The 14,364-nt window shown below is 39.3% G+C and overlaps 1 protein-coding gene across 2 annotated transcripts in view; it reads left to right on the forward strand.

The window, feature by feature from the left end:
• Positions 1-14,364, forward strand: part of PSME4 (proteasome activator subunit 4) — a 43,007-nt gene that overhangs the window by 16,962 nt on the left and 11,681 nt on the right. For both annotated transcript variants that reach the window (XM_079323886.1, XM_079323887.1), the window contains 24 exons: positions 968-1,154; positions 1,797-1,886; positions 2,841-2,905; positions 3,006-3,156; positions 4,269-4,367; positions 4,721-4,790; positions 5,024-5,091; positions 5,484-5,699; positions 6,841-6,998; positions 7,599-7,694; positions 8,207-8,262; positions 8,745-8,801; positions 8,981-9,036; positions 9,119-9,217; positions 9,304-9,366; positions 9,521-9,616; positions 9,968-10,099; positions 10,636-10,845; positions 10,977-11,113; positions 11,339-11,392; positions 11,903-12,032; positions 12,877-12,958; positions 13,290-13,443; positions 14,023-14,092. In XM_079323886.1, coding sequence (XP_079180012.1) covers positions 968-1,154; positions 1,797-1,886; positions 2,841-2,905; positions 3,006-3,156; positions 4,269-4,367; positions 4,721-4,790; positions 5,024-5,091; positions 5,484-5,699; positions 6,841-6,998; positions 7,599-7,694; positions 8,207-8,262; positions 8,745-8,801; positions 8,981-9,036; positions 9,119-9,217; positions 9,304-9,366; positions 9,521-9,616; positions 9,968-10,099; positions 10,636-10,845; positions 10,977-11,113; positions 11,339-11,392; positions 11,903-12,032; positions 12,877-12,958; positions 13,290-13,443; positions 14,023-14,092 — 2,596 coding nt within the window. The remainder of the gene's footprint in view (positions 1-967; positions 1,155-1,796; positions 1,887-2,840; positions 2,906-3,005; positions 3,157-4,268; positions 4,368-4,720; positions 4,791-5,023; positions 5,092-5,483; positions 5,700-6,840; positions 6,999-7,598; positions 7,695-8,206; positions 8,263-8,744; positions 8,802-8,980; positions 9,037-9,118; positions 9,218-9,303; positions 9,367-9,520; positions 9,617-9,967; positions 10,100-10,635; positions 10,846-10,976; positions 11,114-11,338; positions 11,393-11,902; positions 12,033-12,876; positions 12,959-13,289; positions 13,444-14,022; positions 14,093-14,364) is intronic.

Consider the following 14,364-nt stretch of genomic DNA (forward strand, 5'->3'; position numbering starts at 1 on the left):
GGATATATTTTATATTTCTGCTTGGATCAGAGCATGTTACAGGTTGTTTAAAATCACTGGCATTGCTGACTTTGTCAGACTGTGTGCCCTGGGGAAATACTTGGTTTGTACTGCTCCTAATGGCTTGATGTCTGAAATTCCCAAAGAAAAGTGCTCCACTGAAAGCTTTCCTCTTAGCCCCCATCTGTATTCCCTATGCAGCCTTTTGTGCTTTAACAAAACAGCAGAGGAATGAGTTTGATTGAAGAGCCCTTCCCTCTCCCTGGGCTCCACACCTCTCTGACTCAGCTGTTTGTAAAATCTTGATAAATCCACTCTTTTACAAAACACCCAAGCAAGGCAGCAGTGCTGGCTAGGGCTGCCCTTTCTGTAGTTGAGACTATCCCTGGAATGTTTGCCTTGGCTGCAGTTCCAGGAGATTTGGGTGATGTAGGGCAGGGGTAGCTCTGTGACTCCTGTCTGAGCTGGAGGCTGTTGGTAACAGCAGGAAGTGTTGGTATGCAGTTTGCTTAGAAAGTGTTAAGTGTTTAAAAAAAATAAATAAAAAGGTTTAAAAGTCACAGTAACTTCCCAGGTTTGATAAAGAAGTCTGGACTTGAGTGTAACATGAAGTAAGAGATCCCCTCTCTGTGTAGAGGCAGCCAAGGCATGTTTTCATGTTTGCCACAAGAGCCCTAGAGCTGGCATTGCCTCTGAGTCCAAACAGGGAAATCACAGTGGCTTTGGATGCAGGAGCACAGGCACTTCCTAATTCCTCTGCTGCAGCTGCTCAGAAGGTCTTTAATCCTGAACTGATCCAATGGAAAGAGCATTGTAACAAAACAATATTAAATCTTTTGGGAAATGATGAGAAAGCAATTTTGCAAACATGACATTTATTTGTCAACAAATCCCATGTGCACTTCTATTTTCTCTGAAGGCTTTAGAAACATTACTGTAGCCAATCTGCCTGCCTCCCATTTTCCAGAACATATCCTGCACTTGAGACCCTGACAGAGCCTCACCAGCTGACAGCCACCCTGAGCTGTGTCATTGGAGTAGCTCGGAGCCTGGTGTCTGGGGGGAAGTGGTTTCCTGAGGGTCCCACACACATGCTACCTCTGCTGATGAGAGCCTTGCCTGGGGTGGACCCAAATGACTTCAGCAAGTGCATGGTGAGTGGGCAAATACTGCCTTTTTTTGTTACCTAACTAATATTTTATATAGAAATATTTTTATGTTTCTCTAGCAGCAGGTAACTACTCCTGTGTCTAGAATCTATCAAGTTTTTTGGGGTTTTTTTTGCACAATTTTACTCCTGAAAATTTAATATTACAAGCTTCTTTGGCTCATTTAGCAGTGCAAAGTGGTTGTGATAAGCATTGTACTGATTTTTTTGGGCTGTTCTGAAAAACAGGATCAAATAGCTGCTTCACAGCTCCTAGTAAATATTCTTAGTCTTGAGATCAAAAGGAAGCCCTTTATCACTAGGTTTTAATTATATTAAGTTATAAAAGTCCATTTTTGTAGAAATTCTTACTGAATGACTTAAAACAATGTAAATATTGGGGTTTTGTAGCTTTAAAGTTCAGCACAGAATAATGGCTATGCCAGTTAGAAAATTGAGGCTGATTTTTTTACAGTGCTGCCTGTTATATATGAAATCTGAAATAGCTGTTGAAGTTTTAGGGTGGAAGAACTGAGCTTTTTTATTTATTTATTTTAGTTTAATTTTTTTTAGATCCTATACCTTAACTGTAAAAGCTTTTCAATGCTACAATAACACTCATTAAAGAGCTGTTTGTATCTCTCAACAGATAACATTCCAGTTCATTGCAACATTTTCTACTCTGGTGCCTTTAGTAGATTGTTCATCTGTATTGCAAGAAAGAGATGATCTTTCAGAGGTAAGAGTGCTGGGTTGGTGTAAAAGCAAAGCTGTCACTTAATTTTCAATTTAATTTCTAGCAGCATATGCTAAGATATGAATCCTGTTTGTTTCTATCAGTGGAGCTGATGCCAGTGTGAAAATAGGTTTAGCAATGGTTCTTAGTCACAGCTTGTTGTAGAGAATGTTAAATTCAGGCAATTTAATGTTTTTATGTTAAAACTAAATGGCTCAGGGCCCTGTGTGGTGTCATTGCACTTGGAGCTTTCCCTGCCTTGAGGAGGATGTTGGACTCTGCAGTTATTTTAAATAGTGCAGTAGATGTTAATTTCCTTCATTTCTCAGGGCTGTTTTCTTCCTAAAGAAACCCCTGCTCCTCCTTAAAGTCCTGCTTCCCTTCCCTGATTGAGATTCTGCTGCTTTCCCTCCAGTTACTTGTTAATCTCTTCCAGTTAGGAGATAGTAATGGTATTAGGCAGTGAGTGTTATCCCCCTTATCACCACACCTGTTTGCTCCTGGGGACACTCTGTAGCTGAGAGAGCTGCAGGCTGCCCAAATTGAAAGGTGGATTTCATTGCTTCAGAGCTGTAGTGCTCAGAAATGAAGAGGAGTTGGTTCAGTGAGTATTTCAGGTAAATCTCTGCCAGTAGAGCAGGTCTGGCAGCACCCCTGGCACTCACTGACCTCCTGCTGCAAAGGAGGATCAGTGGTGAGGCCAAAGGTTGTATCCATGGAGGCAGACCTGATTTCACCAGAGAGGTTATTTGGATACACATCCAGGCTAGGAAATTGGGACAGGACAGTGTCAGGAACATGTAATCATTGTTTCTTGGAGCACTTGAGTCTGTGTGGTGAGAAATGCACTGGAGGATGCTCTCACTTGGACATTGTAAGTAGTTAAAAAAGGAAATCAACTTTGTTTACTTAATACAAGCCAACCTGATGTGTTTCCTTTTTGTTGGAAAACTGTAGGTGGAGAGAGAATTGTGCTCTGCATCTGCTGAATTTGAGGATTTTGTGCTGCAGTTCATGGATAGGTGAGTGAGATCAGGAAAGGGGAAAGCTTGGCATGAAGAACTTATTAAAACCTCCCACTTTCACTTATTAACCCTGTACTTCCTGGGTTTATTTGTGTAGGTGTTTTGGACTTATAGAGAGCAGCACTTTAGAACAAACCAGAGAGGAGACTGAAACAGAGAAAATGACTCATTTGGAGAGTCTGGTGGAACTGGGTCTCTCTTCTACTTTCAGTACAATCCTTACCCAGTGTTCAAAGGATATCTTTAAGGTATGTAGAACATGGGCTTTTCATTTCTTCTAGGAAACTTGATTTTGGCAACAACTGGTATGTTCAAATTCTTCCTTCCTTGCTGAATGTGCACTTCCATATTTAACCAAGGAAAGGCCTGAGGGGGCAGCTTGAATTTGTGTCAGTTTGGTTGATGATTTTATCTACATCCTACAGAGCTCTCCTGCAAACTCCTAAACACAAGAAGAAATCATTCCAGCAGTTTGTTTTATCCCTGTATCAGTTTAGGTGGTGGATTTTCATGTCTTGGTGATGCTGACCCACCCAAACCTCTGCTTTCCTTTTCTCTCCCCCTCCCTGCCACTTCTTCAGCTGGGCCAGAGGCTGTTCAGGGAACTGTGTGGTTAATGGGATCAGAAAAATTACCTGGATTAAAATAACTCAGAGGGAGAGGATGGAGAATCCAGGTTATTTCATGGACAGCTTCTTTCCCTCTAGTTTGGGTTACCATATTTCTGTTTAAATAAAAACATACTTGGTGGTGCCAGGTTTTGTACATTTTGAACATTATCACTTGAGTATGATTTCTATTTGGAATCTTTTGGTAAATGCAAATCTTAAGTTAATTATTTGTTATCGTTAAGTATTTAATTTGTATTTTTCCTGTTTGTCCATTATTAAAGTATTTGTGGGATCTACATTTTATATAGTTGAGCTTGCCTTGCAAGGTGTTGGATGGAAATAATCTGCTTTAAAGCTACTTATATAGGTGCTAATTAACCCCCTATTTATTTGTTAACCAAGGGATTTCTTGACTTTCCTTTGCTGTGACATGTGAAATAAGTTTTCCTGTCATCAGCCTGTGACTTATTCCTGGAAAACATTTTCTGTGTAGTTTTTCAGAATCACCCTAAACTTATATTAGTCATCAGGAGTTATCTACCTCCTCTCTTCCCAAAGAGAACATTTCAGGCTTTCCACAGAGCTGCTTTCTCTGTCTCTCTATTCTGATTTTTTTTTTTTCCATGTGAATTGTGGGTTTCTGGTTTAAAAGAATCATGGTTATGTAGAGATAGTGTCTTCTGTGCAACATCAAATATTTTGGGGTATTCTTTTAAAGCAATCTCCATTTTTGTCCTCATTTATTTTAGGTTGCCTTGGAGAAGGTTTTTAACTTTGCTGTTTCAAACATATTTGAGACAAGAGTTGCTGGTCGAATGGTTGCCGATATGTGCCGAGCTGCAGTAAAAGTGAGAGAAAATCCTCTTAACTTCACTCCCTCTTTAAGACAGAAAATAGCTAATGCTGTTGCTTTTTCCTATGTAATACCCATTTTTTTCATGTAAATACAGGTGGCTCTTACTGCTATATGCAACCAGCCAATTTTAGAAGACATAATATTATCTCAGGAGGTTTATTCATGCCATATTTATCCTGCATTTATGTTAAATTTAGGTTTTATTGACTGAGAATTATGAAATCAGGCTGAGTGTATGTTGAATTGGAGTTGGGATTCTATCTATTATTTGATGTTTATCAGTGTGTGTGCTGAGTTCCCTCAGGTATTTTGTTTTAAATGGACTTTTTGTGGTGCTGTTTGCAGTGCCGCCCCGAGGAGTCCTTGAAGCTTTTTGTACCACATTGCTGCAACGTCATAACTCACCTCACAGGCAGTAAGTTTCTAACATTTCCAGTCTTAAAAATGTGGCAATTTGAAATGTGTCAGTCATTCCTCAGTTTCAGGATGGTACCTTGGCTAAAGTGACTTCCAGCTGGACATGGGTGCAGTGTGAGTTGGAGGGTTGGGAGTCAGGTTTTGGGGTGGAACGTGTGGATTCTGAGGCAGCTTGTTTGGGAAACTTGGCTGCAGTGTGGTGACAGCAGTGCTTATCCCTTTTTCCTCTAGATGATGATGTATTACATGATGAAGAGCTAGATAAGGAGCTGCTCTGGAATCTTCAGCTTTTATCAGAGGTATTCCCAAAAATCTTCTTCCTGTGCCTGTGTGTCAGTGTATCCTTCTTAATGCCCCTGAAAGGAGGAAAAAATAAAGTTCTGTTAAAGCAATGTGAATGTTGTGTGAACGGCCCTGGAGAGCTTGTGGTTTTCACCTAACTGTGAATGCAACATGAGTGGCTGTTGTTTGAAGCAAATAAACAGTGTTGCATGTGGAATGAAATAAAAGCAGTTATCGAGGGGGAGTGAAAGAAGAGACATCAGTGCAGGGAGAAACATAAGAAGAAAATTCAGGCTGGGATGAAGCAGATGAAAGGTGTGGAAGCACAAGTTTGTGTGCAGGTCCAGTGGGAGCCTGTCCAGCCCTGCAGCAGCAGGCTGATGTTTACCATGTGTCTCTGTGCCCCCAGATCACTCGAGTGGATGGCAAGAAGCTGCTACTGTACAGGGAGCAGTTTGGGAAGATACTGCAGCGCACCCTACACTTAACCTGTAAGCAGGGTTACATTCTGTCTTGTAACCTACTGCACCATCTTCTTCGTTCTGCTACACTTATCTACCCCACAGAGTACTGCAGTGTGCCAGGTGGCTTTGACAAGCCTCTTTCTGAATACTTTCCTATCAAGGCAAGGATTTTCATTTATTTAGGATTAGAGGATTTGACTTTTTTTGTTGTTTTTTTTTTCTTTTTAAAAAAAACAGTCGTACGCTCGATGGTTTTATTTGGAGATTTCTGGATGGTGGTAGCAGCAATGGAAAGTGATGCTTTGGGCTTTGAAATATAGAGCAAATGACAGTTAATTTAAAGTATATTGATAGCAAAAAAATGAATGCTGACTGTTGTTTGAGTAGTTTTGTAGTTTTGAGTAGTTCTATATGATTTACTAGTGGTTTGTGATGTGTGTTTTTTACCATGATTGCATGACTACAGTAAGTTAGTACACAGCAAGGAGATGTGGTGTTTTACAGGTCAGCAGAATGACAGATAATGGTTCTACCGTGAGCTTGAGATAAAATGAAAGCAGAAGTGGCAATATTAAAAGCTATTGAAACTATCAGAAGTCATGTGCTGCTCTGCTGTTAGGACTTAGAGGTCAATTCATCAATATTCCAGTTTAAAGGCAGCAATTTTCATCTGGGCTGTTTCAATATCCAGCTGCATTTTGCTGGAAAGTGTTTTTACATAATTCCCATTTGGAGATAAATCTCTTGTTCCTGAAAGCTAGTCCAGTTTTGTAACTGGTGGGGCACCATTTGGGCCAGTTAATTGTTCAAAAATGAACAAAAATATCCAAAAAAATGCCAAACACCAAAAATCCCCAACAAAGCAAACAAATCAACCAACCCCCCCAAAAACAACAACAATTACACAATTATCTTAAATTCCTCCTCTGAAATTGAAAATATTCACAATGACTTTGCTTTTCTCTATGGGACTATGAAAAGTCTGAATTGTACTTAAGAATATGTCTGAATTTATATCCAGGAGTAATTAAGTTATATTTCAATGAGACCAATGCAGTCTTTTTTTGTTTAATTCTTTCAGATATATGTTATTTTCTAGGTATGTGCAGACATGTATAGGATTGGGATTTCTGTTTGATTTTATGGTGTTGGTGTTTTTCCTGGAATTGTCAGGATAACTACTTTGTTTTGCAGCAGTAGTTAGTTAACATGTGTTTGGGGATTTTAAAATAATAATAAGTACTGGGTTTTTTTTTTAATTCAAATATCTTTATTAATAAGAAACATCTTTATTTGCTGCAGGACTGGGGTAAACCAGGTGACCTGTGGAACTTGGACATCCAGTGGCACGTTCCTTCATCTGAGGAAATAAATTTTGCTTTTTATTTGCTGGATACATTCCTGCAGCCTGAGCTCACCAGGCTGGAGCAATATGCATGTGGAGAGCTGGAAATGTCCAGGTAGGATGGAGAAGAATGGATCCATTCCATGCAGTTACTGCCAGTCACACAGGCAGTACAAAAACTGACAGGGAAATACTATAATGTTGCACTTCAGTGTTATTTTAAGATTTCCAAAGCTCCTCATCCAGATGAGATGGCATCAAGATTTCCTTAAAGTAACACAGGAAAGAAGTTGTTCACATTTTGCATTTTATTTTATCTAGAGACTGTAAAATATTCACTCCTAAAGTGTTTCCTCATCCACTCTATGGAGGGAGGAATTGTCTTGGCCTTGGGGTGAGGAGTTATTTCATAGGTGTTACCTGAGATTTAGATAAAAATCTTCAAAGCAATTTTCACATTATCTTGCCTGCACAGTTTTAAAGTATAAAATCTCTCAACTTCCCAGAAAATGAAGTTAAATATTGGTGTTTGTAAACCAATTAGGTTGTCTGAAATAAAACCTAGCTTGGTTTCTGCAGTGCTTCCTCCTGTGTTTAGAACTGATGTAACTAAAGAAAAAACTTTCATAAGACTCACAAAAAAAGATGTGGTTTGTCATTTGTGTACTTCCAAGCAATTAACAGCTAAGTAACCAGATTTTCCTCCTTGTTTAAGAGATGATGTGCAGCAGTGTCTTGCAATAGTGCACAACTGCCTGATTGGCTCTGGGAACATTCTGCCTCCTCTCAAAGGAGAAAGGGTGGCTCATCTGTAAGTAACATTTCTTTTGTGTCCCAAACCTCCTCAGAGATTATGTTCCTTCATGCTGGGTTTCAGTGCTTTCTTGCTGCTGTTGTCCCACAACTGCTGCTGGAAGTTTGCTTTTAGGGAACACTCCTGGCAAACACCAAGATACAGAAAATCCACTTGTCAGGAAAGGACTCAAACCTCCTGTCCTTCCCTACCGCAGAGAACTCTGTGGGTTTCAATGTGTGTTCACAGAGACCAAATTCCTGCCTGTTTAATGGCACTGATGAGGTTCTGTTAACTGGGAAATCAAAATTCTGGCTTCAAGGTGTCCTTATGGACACCTGCCTCTGACAAAGTCTGACTCAAAGTGATGGTTAATTTATAAATGTGAGAACTAAGACATGTTATTACTAAATTCAGAAGTCTTTGTGCTACTGGCATGAAATTTAACTTGTTAAAATGAATGAAACACCAGTGAAATACACACACTTCATTTTCTCTGTGATGTTTAGTAATACTCTGTTTTCATGCAGGGTCCCAAGTCTGGTGTCTTTGGAGGAGACAAAGCTGTACACTGGTGTTGAATATGGTGAGTAGATCCCTGTCTGTGTGTTTTCTTTTTTTTTTTTTTTTTAATTGAGTTTATTTTTGTAAAAACAATGGGTTCTTTTGGAGGCCATAATTTTGCTTCTTCTCTTCACAGAAATGGGTTTTTATGACTAACAGCAGAGTTCTTTGTACACACAGTTTTATTTTCAGCAGTGATACAAAGATCTGCTGCAGCAATTTGCCTGGGGATGGGAACTCTGTGTGTTCCTCAGTTCCCATGTGCTAAATGAGCTGCCTGAATTAGAAATAAACCAGCTGTCAAGGCACATAAAGAAGGTTGTGTACCTATAAAACCCAAACAGCTGAGGTGATACTGATGAGAGCCATGTCCTTAGATACAACAAATGGTTATTTTTATAACAGTTCATGCTGCCAGTTCTGAATAGTCTGCTCTGACTTTCCACAGTAAATTGCTTTTTATGCTGTTGTATGATTATCATAACATGTTTTGTTTTCTTTTAGATTTATCCAGGGAGAATTACAGAGAAACTATTGCAAGGGTTACAAGGAAATTGCTACGTAAGTTTGATCACTCCTGTTACTAAAACCAGCTGTGTCATACTTCAGGGTGATTTTATACATTGTACTCTTTACTTTGCCTATAATTCTTAAAGTTAAGCTTTGCAGAAACAAAATTATCACTCATTTATAAAGCTCTTTTCCTGTCTGATTATACATTTAATTTCTCCCAATTGCAGGTTACATTCTTGATAATTCAGAAGATGACACCAAGTCTTTGTTTCTAATAATAAAGGTATGCTTTACATTTGTAAAACTTAAAGCAAGTTGACTTCTTTTGCAGAGCAGTCAGTCTCACCCTCTCTTTCTTTCCACAGATTATCAGTGATGTTTTGCAATTCCAAGGGTCTCACAAGCATGAGTTTGACTCACGGTGGAAAAGCTTCAATCTAGTGAAAAAATCCATGGAGAACAGGGTCAGTGACTTGGCTTTGTGCAGCTTTGGTTCTTGAATTGCAGATCTGATACTGAAATCTAAACCAAAGGGTTCCTTTTTTTACAGCTTCAAGGAAAGAAACAGCACATCAGAGCCTTGCTGATCGACAGGGTTATGCTGCAGCATGAGGTAATTGTTCCCCTTCAATCCTCACTAATTTGCTTGAAAAGCTGATTTGCATAGTTAGTTAAATGTCATCATAACAATATTCCTGCACTGGTGTTTTTGGATGTGTGAAAAGTAAAAACAATCTGTCCTTTCTTTGTGCTCCCCATGAATTCAGCTGAGAACTCTGACAATGGAAGGCTGTGAATACAAAACTTCCCACCAGGAGATGATCAGGGATCTTCTGTGTTTGTCCACGAGTTCTTATGGGCAGGTGAGGAGAGATTTATGGGGCATTTTGGTTTTTTAAATAAAATATTTTTAAACTGAGATTTATGAAGTGTTTTACTGGTCTCTTTAAGCAATTCTGCATCCTGAATCTGTTGTTCTGGCTGTTTGCTTTTCAAATAATCTTAAAAACACCTCATAAAGAATCTTCTGTAACTTTGTAGCTGTTCTCATGTAAATGCCAGAAACAATAAGAAGATTTTTATAAACAAGGTGGGGTGTTTACAAACTTCCACAAATAATTTTATTTCTCTGCACAAACACATGATAGACTTTAAGCAGAAATAACCGAAGTGGATGAGGATGTTACTTTTATCTGGTAAATTTTTTGTTTCAGGTCAGAAGTAAAGCTCAGCAAGCATTTTTCACAGCTCTGGGAACCTACAATTTCTGTTGCAGAGACATCATTCCCTTAGTTCTGGAATTCCTGCGGCCTGACCGACAAGATGTCACTCAGAAGCAATTTAAAGTACTGCCTCATTAACTTGGTTTTGTGGCTGTCTCCTGAAAGTGTTTTTATGAGAATTTTTAATGGGCAAAGTGGGATTTGTTTGTTTACCAGCATGACTGATATTTTCATGGCTAATAGGCATGACTGGTGGAAGGAATTATTTGCATTATATCTATTTTCAAGAGAAATACTGTGTTTAAATATGTTTCTTGTGTGCTCAGGTATTAGCAAAATGTGAGTTAGCACCTATTTTTAAGTTATGGAATGGAAATTGAGAAGCTGTAGTCAAGGTGAAGCAGTTGTGAATCATCTCCTCTAACATAATTGAGAAATCAGGCAGCCAATCTGTGGATAAATTAATTGGCAGGGCTTCCAATCTCATTAAATGAAGAGTGCAAAATCTTCAGTAATTTGACAGCAAGGCTGAATGTTTATGGACATTTTAGTGATTTGGTAGCTGCAGTGAGTTTGTATTCTGTGTGGGTGCATGTGCATGTTGGTATCATGAGTGAGCTGAGCTTTAACCTTCCCAAACTGCTGCTTCCATCCCACAGGGTGCCTTATATTGTCTCCTTGGGAATCACAGCGGGGTGTGCTTGGCCAATCTGCACGACTGGGACTGCATAGCACAGACCTGGCCAGCAATTGTCTCTTCTGGGCTTAGCAAAGCCATGTCCTTGGAAAAACCATCCATAGTCAGGCTCTTTGATGACCTAGCAGAGAAAATCCATCGGCAGTATGAAACCATTGGGCTGGATTTTGCAGTGAGTGACCAATTCCTTGCTGTTCAGGCTTGTCTGTGTGGGCAAGGAAATCCTGTGCTCTGCTGATTGCAAAGCAGGGGTGTTAAAACTTGCAAGTTCGAGTCCCAGATCTTTGCACTGTCCATCAACAGGTTCCAGAGAAATGCATGGAGGTGGCTGTGCTGCTGCAGAAGTCAGGAGAGCCAGGCTCAGAGTTCCCAGCTCTGGGATCAGAGGAAATCCAGCTGGGAATTCAGCGACAGAAGGAGAAGAACGCTGAGGCTCTGAGGTGAGTTCTGCTTCCTTGAGCTGCACATGAAATATCATCAGCCAAAGTGGCTGAACTGAAAAACCTGAATGTCCAAGGACTGTTGGGCTGCATCTTCACTCTGCACTTCTATTTGCTCTTTGCCTCTTCCTTTTCACCTTCACACACCTTTTGCTGAGGAACTTCTCTGTTTTTTAATGGATCTCTCAGTACCATGTGGTTGATAACTCCCTTTGCTTTTGTCAGGAACTATGAAAATTTGGTCAACATGCTTCTGGACTGTGTGGAACAGAGAAATCTGTAAGTCTCCCTTTTTTGTGCATGAAAGCTTTTATTGGGGTAGATTGGAGATGGTTGCATGGATCAATATCCAGGAGGACAGCTACCATGGTCTTGGATTTATTTACACTGGGAGTTTGATTTATTAATATAAGACATCATCACATCTTGGACTTTAAACTTTTTCCTTTATTAGTCTGTCCTGTTAGTGACATTTTTAATATTTTTTTAAATTAAAAAAGTTCTGATTCTGTCTGTAGCACTGACGTCAGAATAGATTCTAATTGTTCCCATAATATTTGTGTTACAAAAAGGTTTTTGAGAATCTATACCTACAGGTATTTTATATTTTTACACCTGTGTGTTCCCAGCACACTGTAGGTTTCCCAAAATAAGTTAAACTCGTTGATTACAGCAGTGCCATTAATTTATATATTTACATAACCCTAACACATGTAATAATTTCTGAGTAAAACCAATGCATACACTTTGGTATTTACACACTATTTTGAATATTTGGGGTTTTTCCAGGCCCTGGAAGTTTGAGCACATCAGCATTGGCTTCCTGTCCCTGCTGCTGAGGGATGACAGAGTCCTGCCTGCCCGTGCCATAAAATTCTTTGTGCAGTGTCTCAACCACGACGCGATTGTGGTTCGGAAGGTGAGCCCAGGAGAAGGATTTCCTCTGGCTCTGCTGCTCTTGGGGCTTTACATCAGCTACTGCTGGGGTTCTGCTGGGATAAAGAACAAAACCAGAGGTGGAGCTCCCTGCTGCTCCTGGGGCTTTACATCAGCTGCTGCTGGGGTTCTGCTGGGATAAAGAACAAAACCAGAGGTGGAGCTCCCTGCTGCTCCTGGGGCTTTACATCAGCTGCTGCTGGGGTTCTGCTGGGATAAAGAACAAAACCAGAGGTGGAGCTCCCTGCTGCTCTTGGGGCTTTACATCAGTTGCTGCTGGGGTTCTGCTGGGATAAAGAACAAAACCAGAGGTGGAGCTCCCTCCTTCCCCTTCCAGGCACGCACGTGTACAAAATTGCCAGCCCAAGAAATGGCAATCTTGAGTGCCATGTGTAAATCTGTAAACTGTGAACATGTGGGATGGGCTGAGTCCTGATTTATTGCAGAGCTCTTCTGCAGAAATTCTTCTGCAGATGGCTGCTTTTCCCACCTGCAGTTTGTTATTTGAAGGGAGCCATTGATGTGTTTCTCTTGTTCTGTTGCTGCCTCAGTGAGGCTCAAAACAAACCTGATTTCCCCCCAAGAAATTATTAAAAGAGTAATAAATTAAAATTTAATTCAAACATTAAATTCAGATATTAAATTCAAATGAAAAGAAAATTATTAGTGGGGGTTTTCTGGCCTCTAAAGTAATTAATGTCCTGTATCCCCTGAAATAACCAGGATTGTTTCCTTTATTGGTTCACTCCAGTTTTTAAGGATGATGAGCTACATCCTTCTGAGGGACATGTATGGAATGAATACATGAATTTTTTACTTTTCTTTAGGTGGCCATCTCAGCTGTGGCTGGAATTCTTAAGCAGCTGAAGAGAGCACACAAGAAAGTGCCCATCTGCCCATATGAAATAAGTAGGTTTTATTTAATATAAGACTTATCTTACATTTATCCAAAAATGTTTTTTAAAAATCTGATTAAATTAAATGTAGAATCATGAGCTTTTCTTTTCTCCCTGGTTGTTAATGTTCTAAGCAAATAGATAAATATGATACAGAAGTAATACAGTATGATATAGAAATAATATAACTGGTAATTTTTCAGTTGGGGTTTTTTTGCTCTTGGGGCCTATTTCCTCTCTGAAAACCTTGTAATTTGTGAGAACAATTTGTATGTCTCCTTTTTAATCTTTATGTATTTTTATCACTTTTCTACATGCTGATTTTGATTTTCCTCTTGGATCAGGTGGGAGCCCGAAGCCTTTGAGCATCCAGGCTGGTGACAGAGCTGACAACCAGTGGCTGCACTACAACAGCCAGAGCCTACCAAAGACCAAGGAAGCCTGGGAATCCTGCTGTTTTGTGGAGAAAACACACTGGGGATACTACACCTGGCCCCAGTGAGTAGCAATAGCTGAGGGGGAGTTGGGAGAGCCAGCAGGAAAAATTCTGTGGGAAATAAAATCTTTTTATTCTGGATTTTAATTTTTCTTATATATATGTGTTTAATTAGATTCAACCACAAAAAATGCCCTGTTTTTGGTTGTTTGGTTTTTTTTTTTTTTCCTTTGTGCTCCTTGCTTATTTTACTATTTCTGGGTGGTTTTGTGTTGGTTGTGTTGGGGCTTTTTGTTTATTACTTCTTTTCTATTAATTTCTCTCTGTATGGACTATAGGTACAAATTCCACGTGGCTGTTTAACTGCTGCTGTTGAAACGAAATATTCATATTGGAAATTAGATCTATGTAGAGTATGCTATCCCTAAGAATTCTGGATTGCTTGAGTAGCAAAACCTTTAATAACAAACTTCATTCTGCTGTAAATTTTCTTCTTAACTTTCAATCTTTTGGAGTTGAGGATAAGTTCTAGTTAATATTGAGAACATACAAAATGATACCATAGAAAGCAACAACGTGTGCTAGTGGATTTTTGTTTATTTTTTAATTTCTTATTACTTTTTTTTTGTTTTAATATTCAGAACTATGACAGTTTATGCTCCAGTTGAGCAGCAACCAAAACTTGGGCGAAGGAGAGATGAGCTGACAGAGGTAAGAGTTGCAAGTTTGGGGTTTTTTTTAATAGTACTTTTCCTTTCTTCTCTTAATATTGTCCACAGATTATTTGTGGAGATCCCCACAAAATGCTTTAAATTGTATTTTTCTACTTCTTACTGTGTCAGCATATCAGGAGTTATTATTTTAATGTATTGCTGCTTTTCTATCAGGGATCATGGAATAATGATATTAAAGAGCAATTTCTTGTTCCCTTTAAAGTCATGATCAGCATTGAGCTGATATTAATGACAATGGGAAGAACTGAT

The sequence above is a fragment of the Erithacus rubecula genome (assembly GCF_903797595.1).
Source record: "Erithacus rubecula genome assembly, chromosome: 2".
In the NCBI taxonomy this organism is placed as follows: Eukaryota; Metazoa; Chordata; class Aves; order Passeriformes; family Muscicapidae; genus Erithacus; species Erithacus rubecula.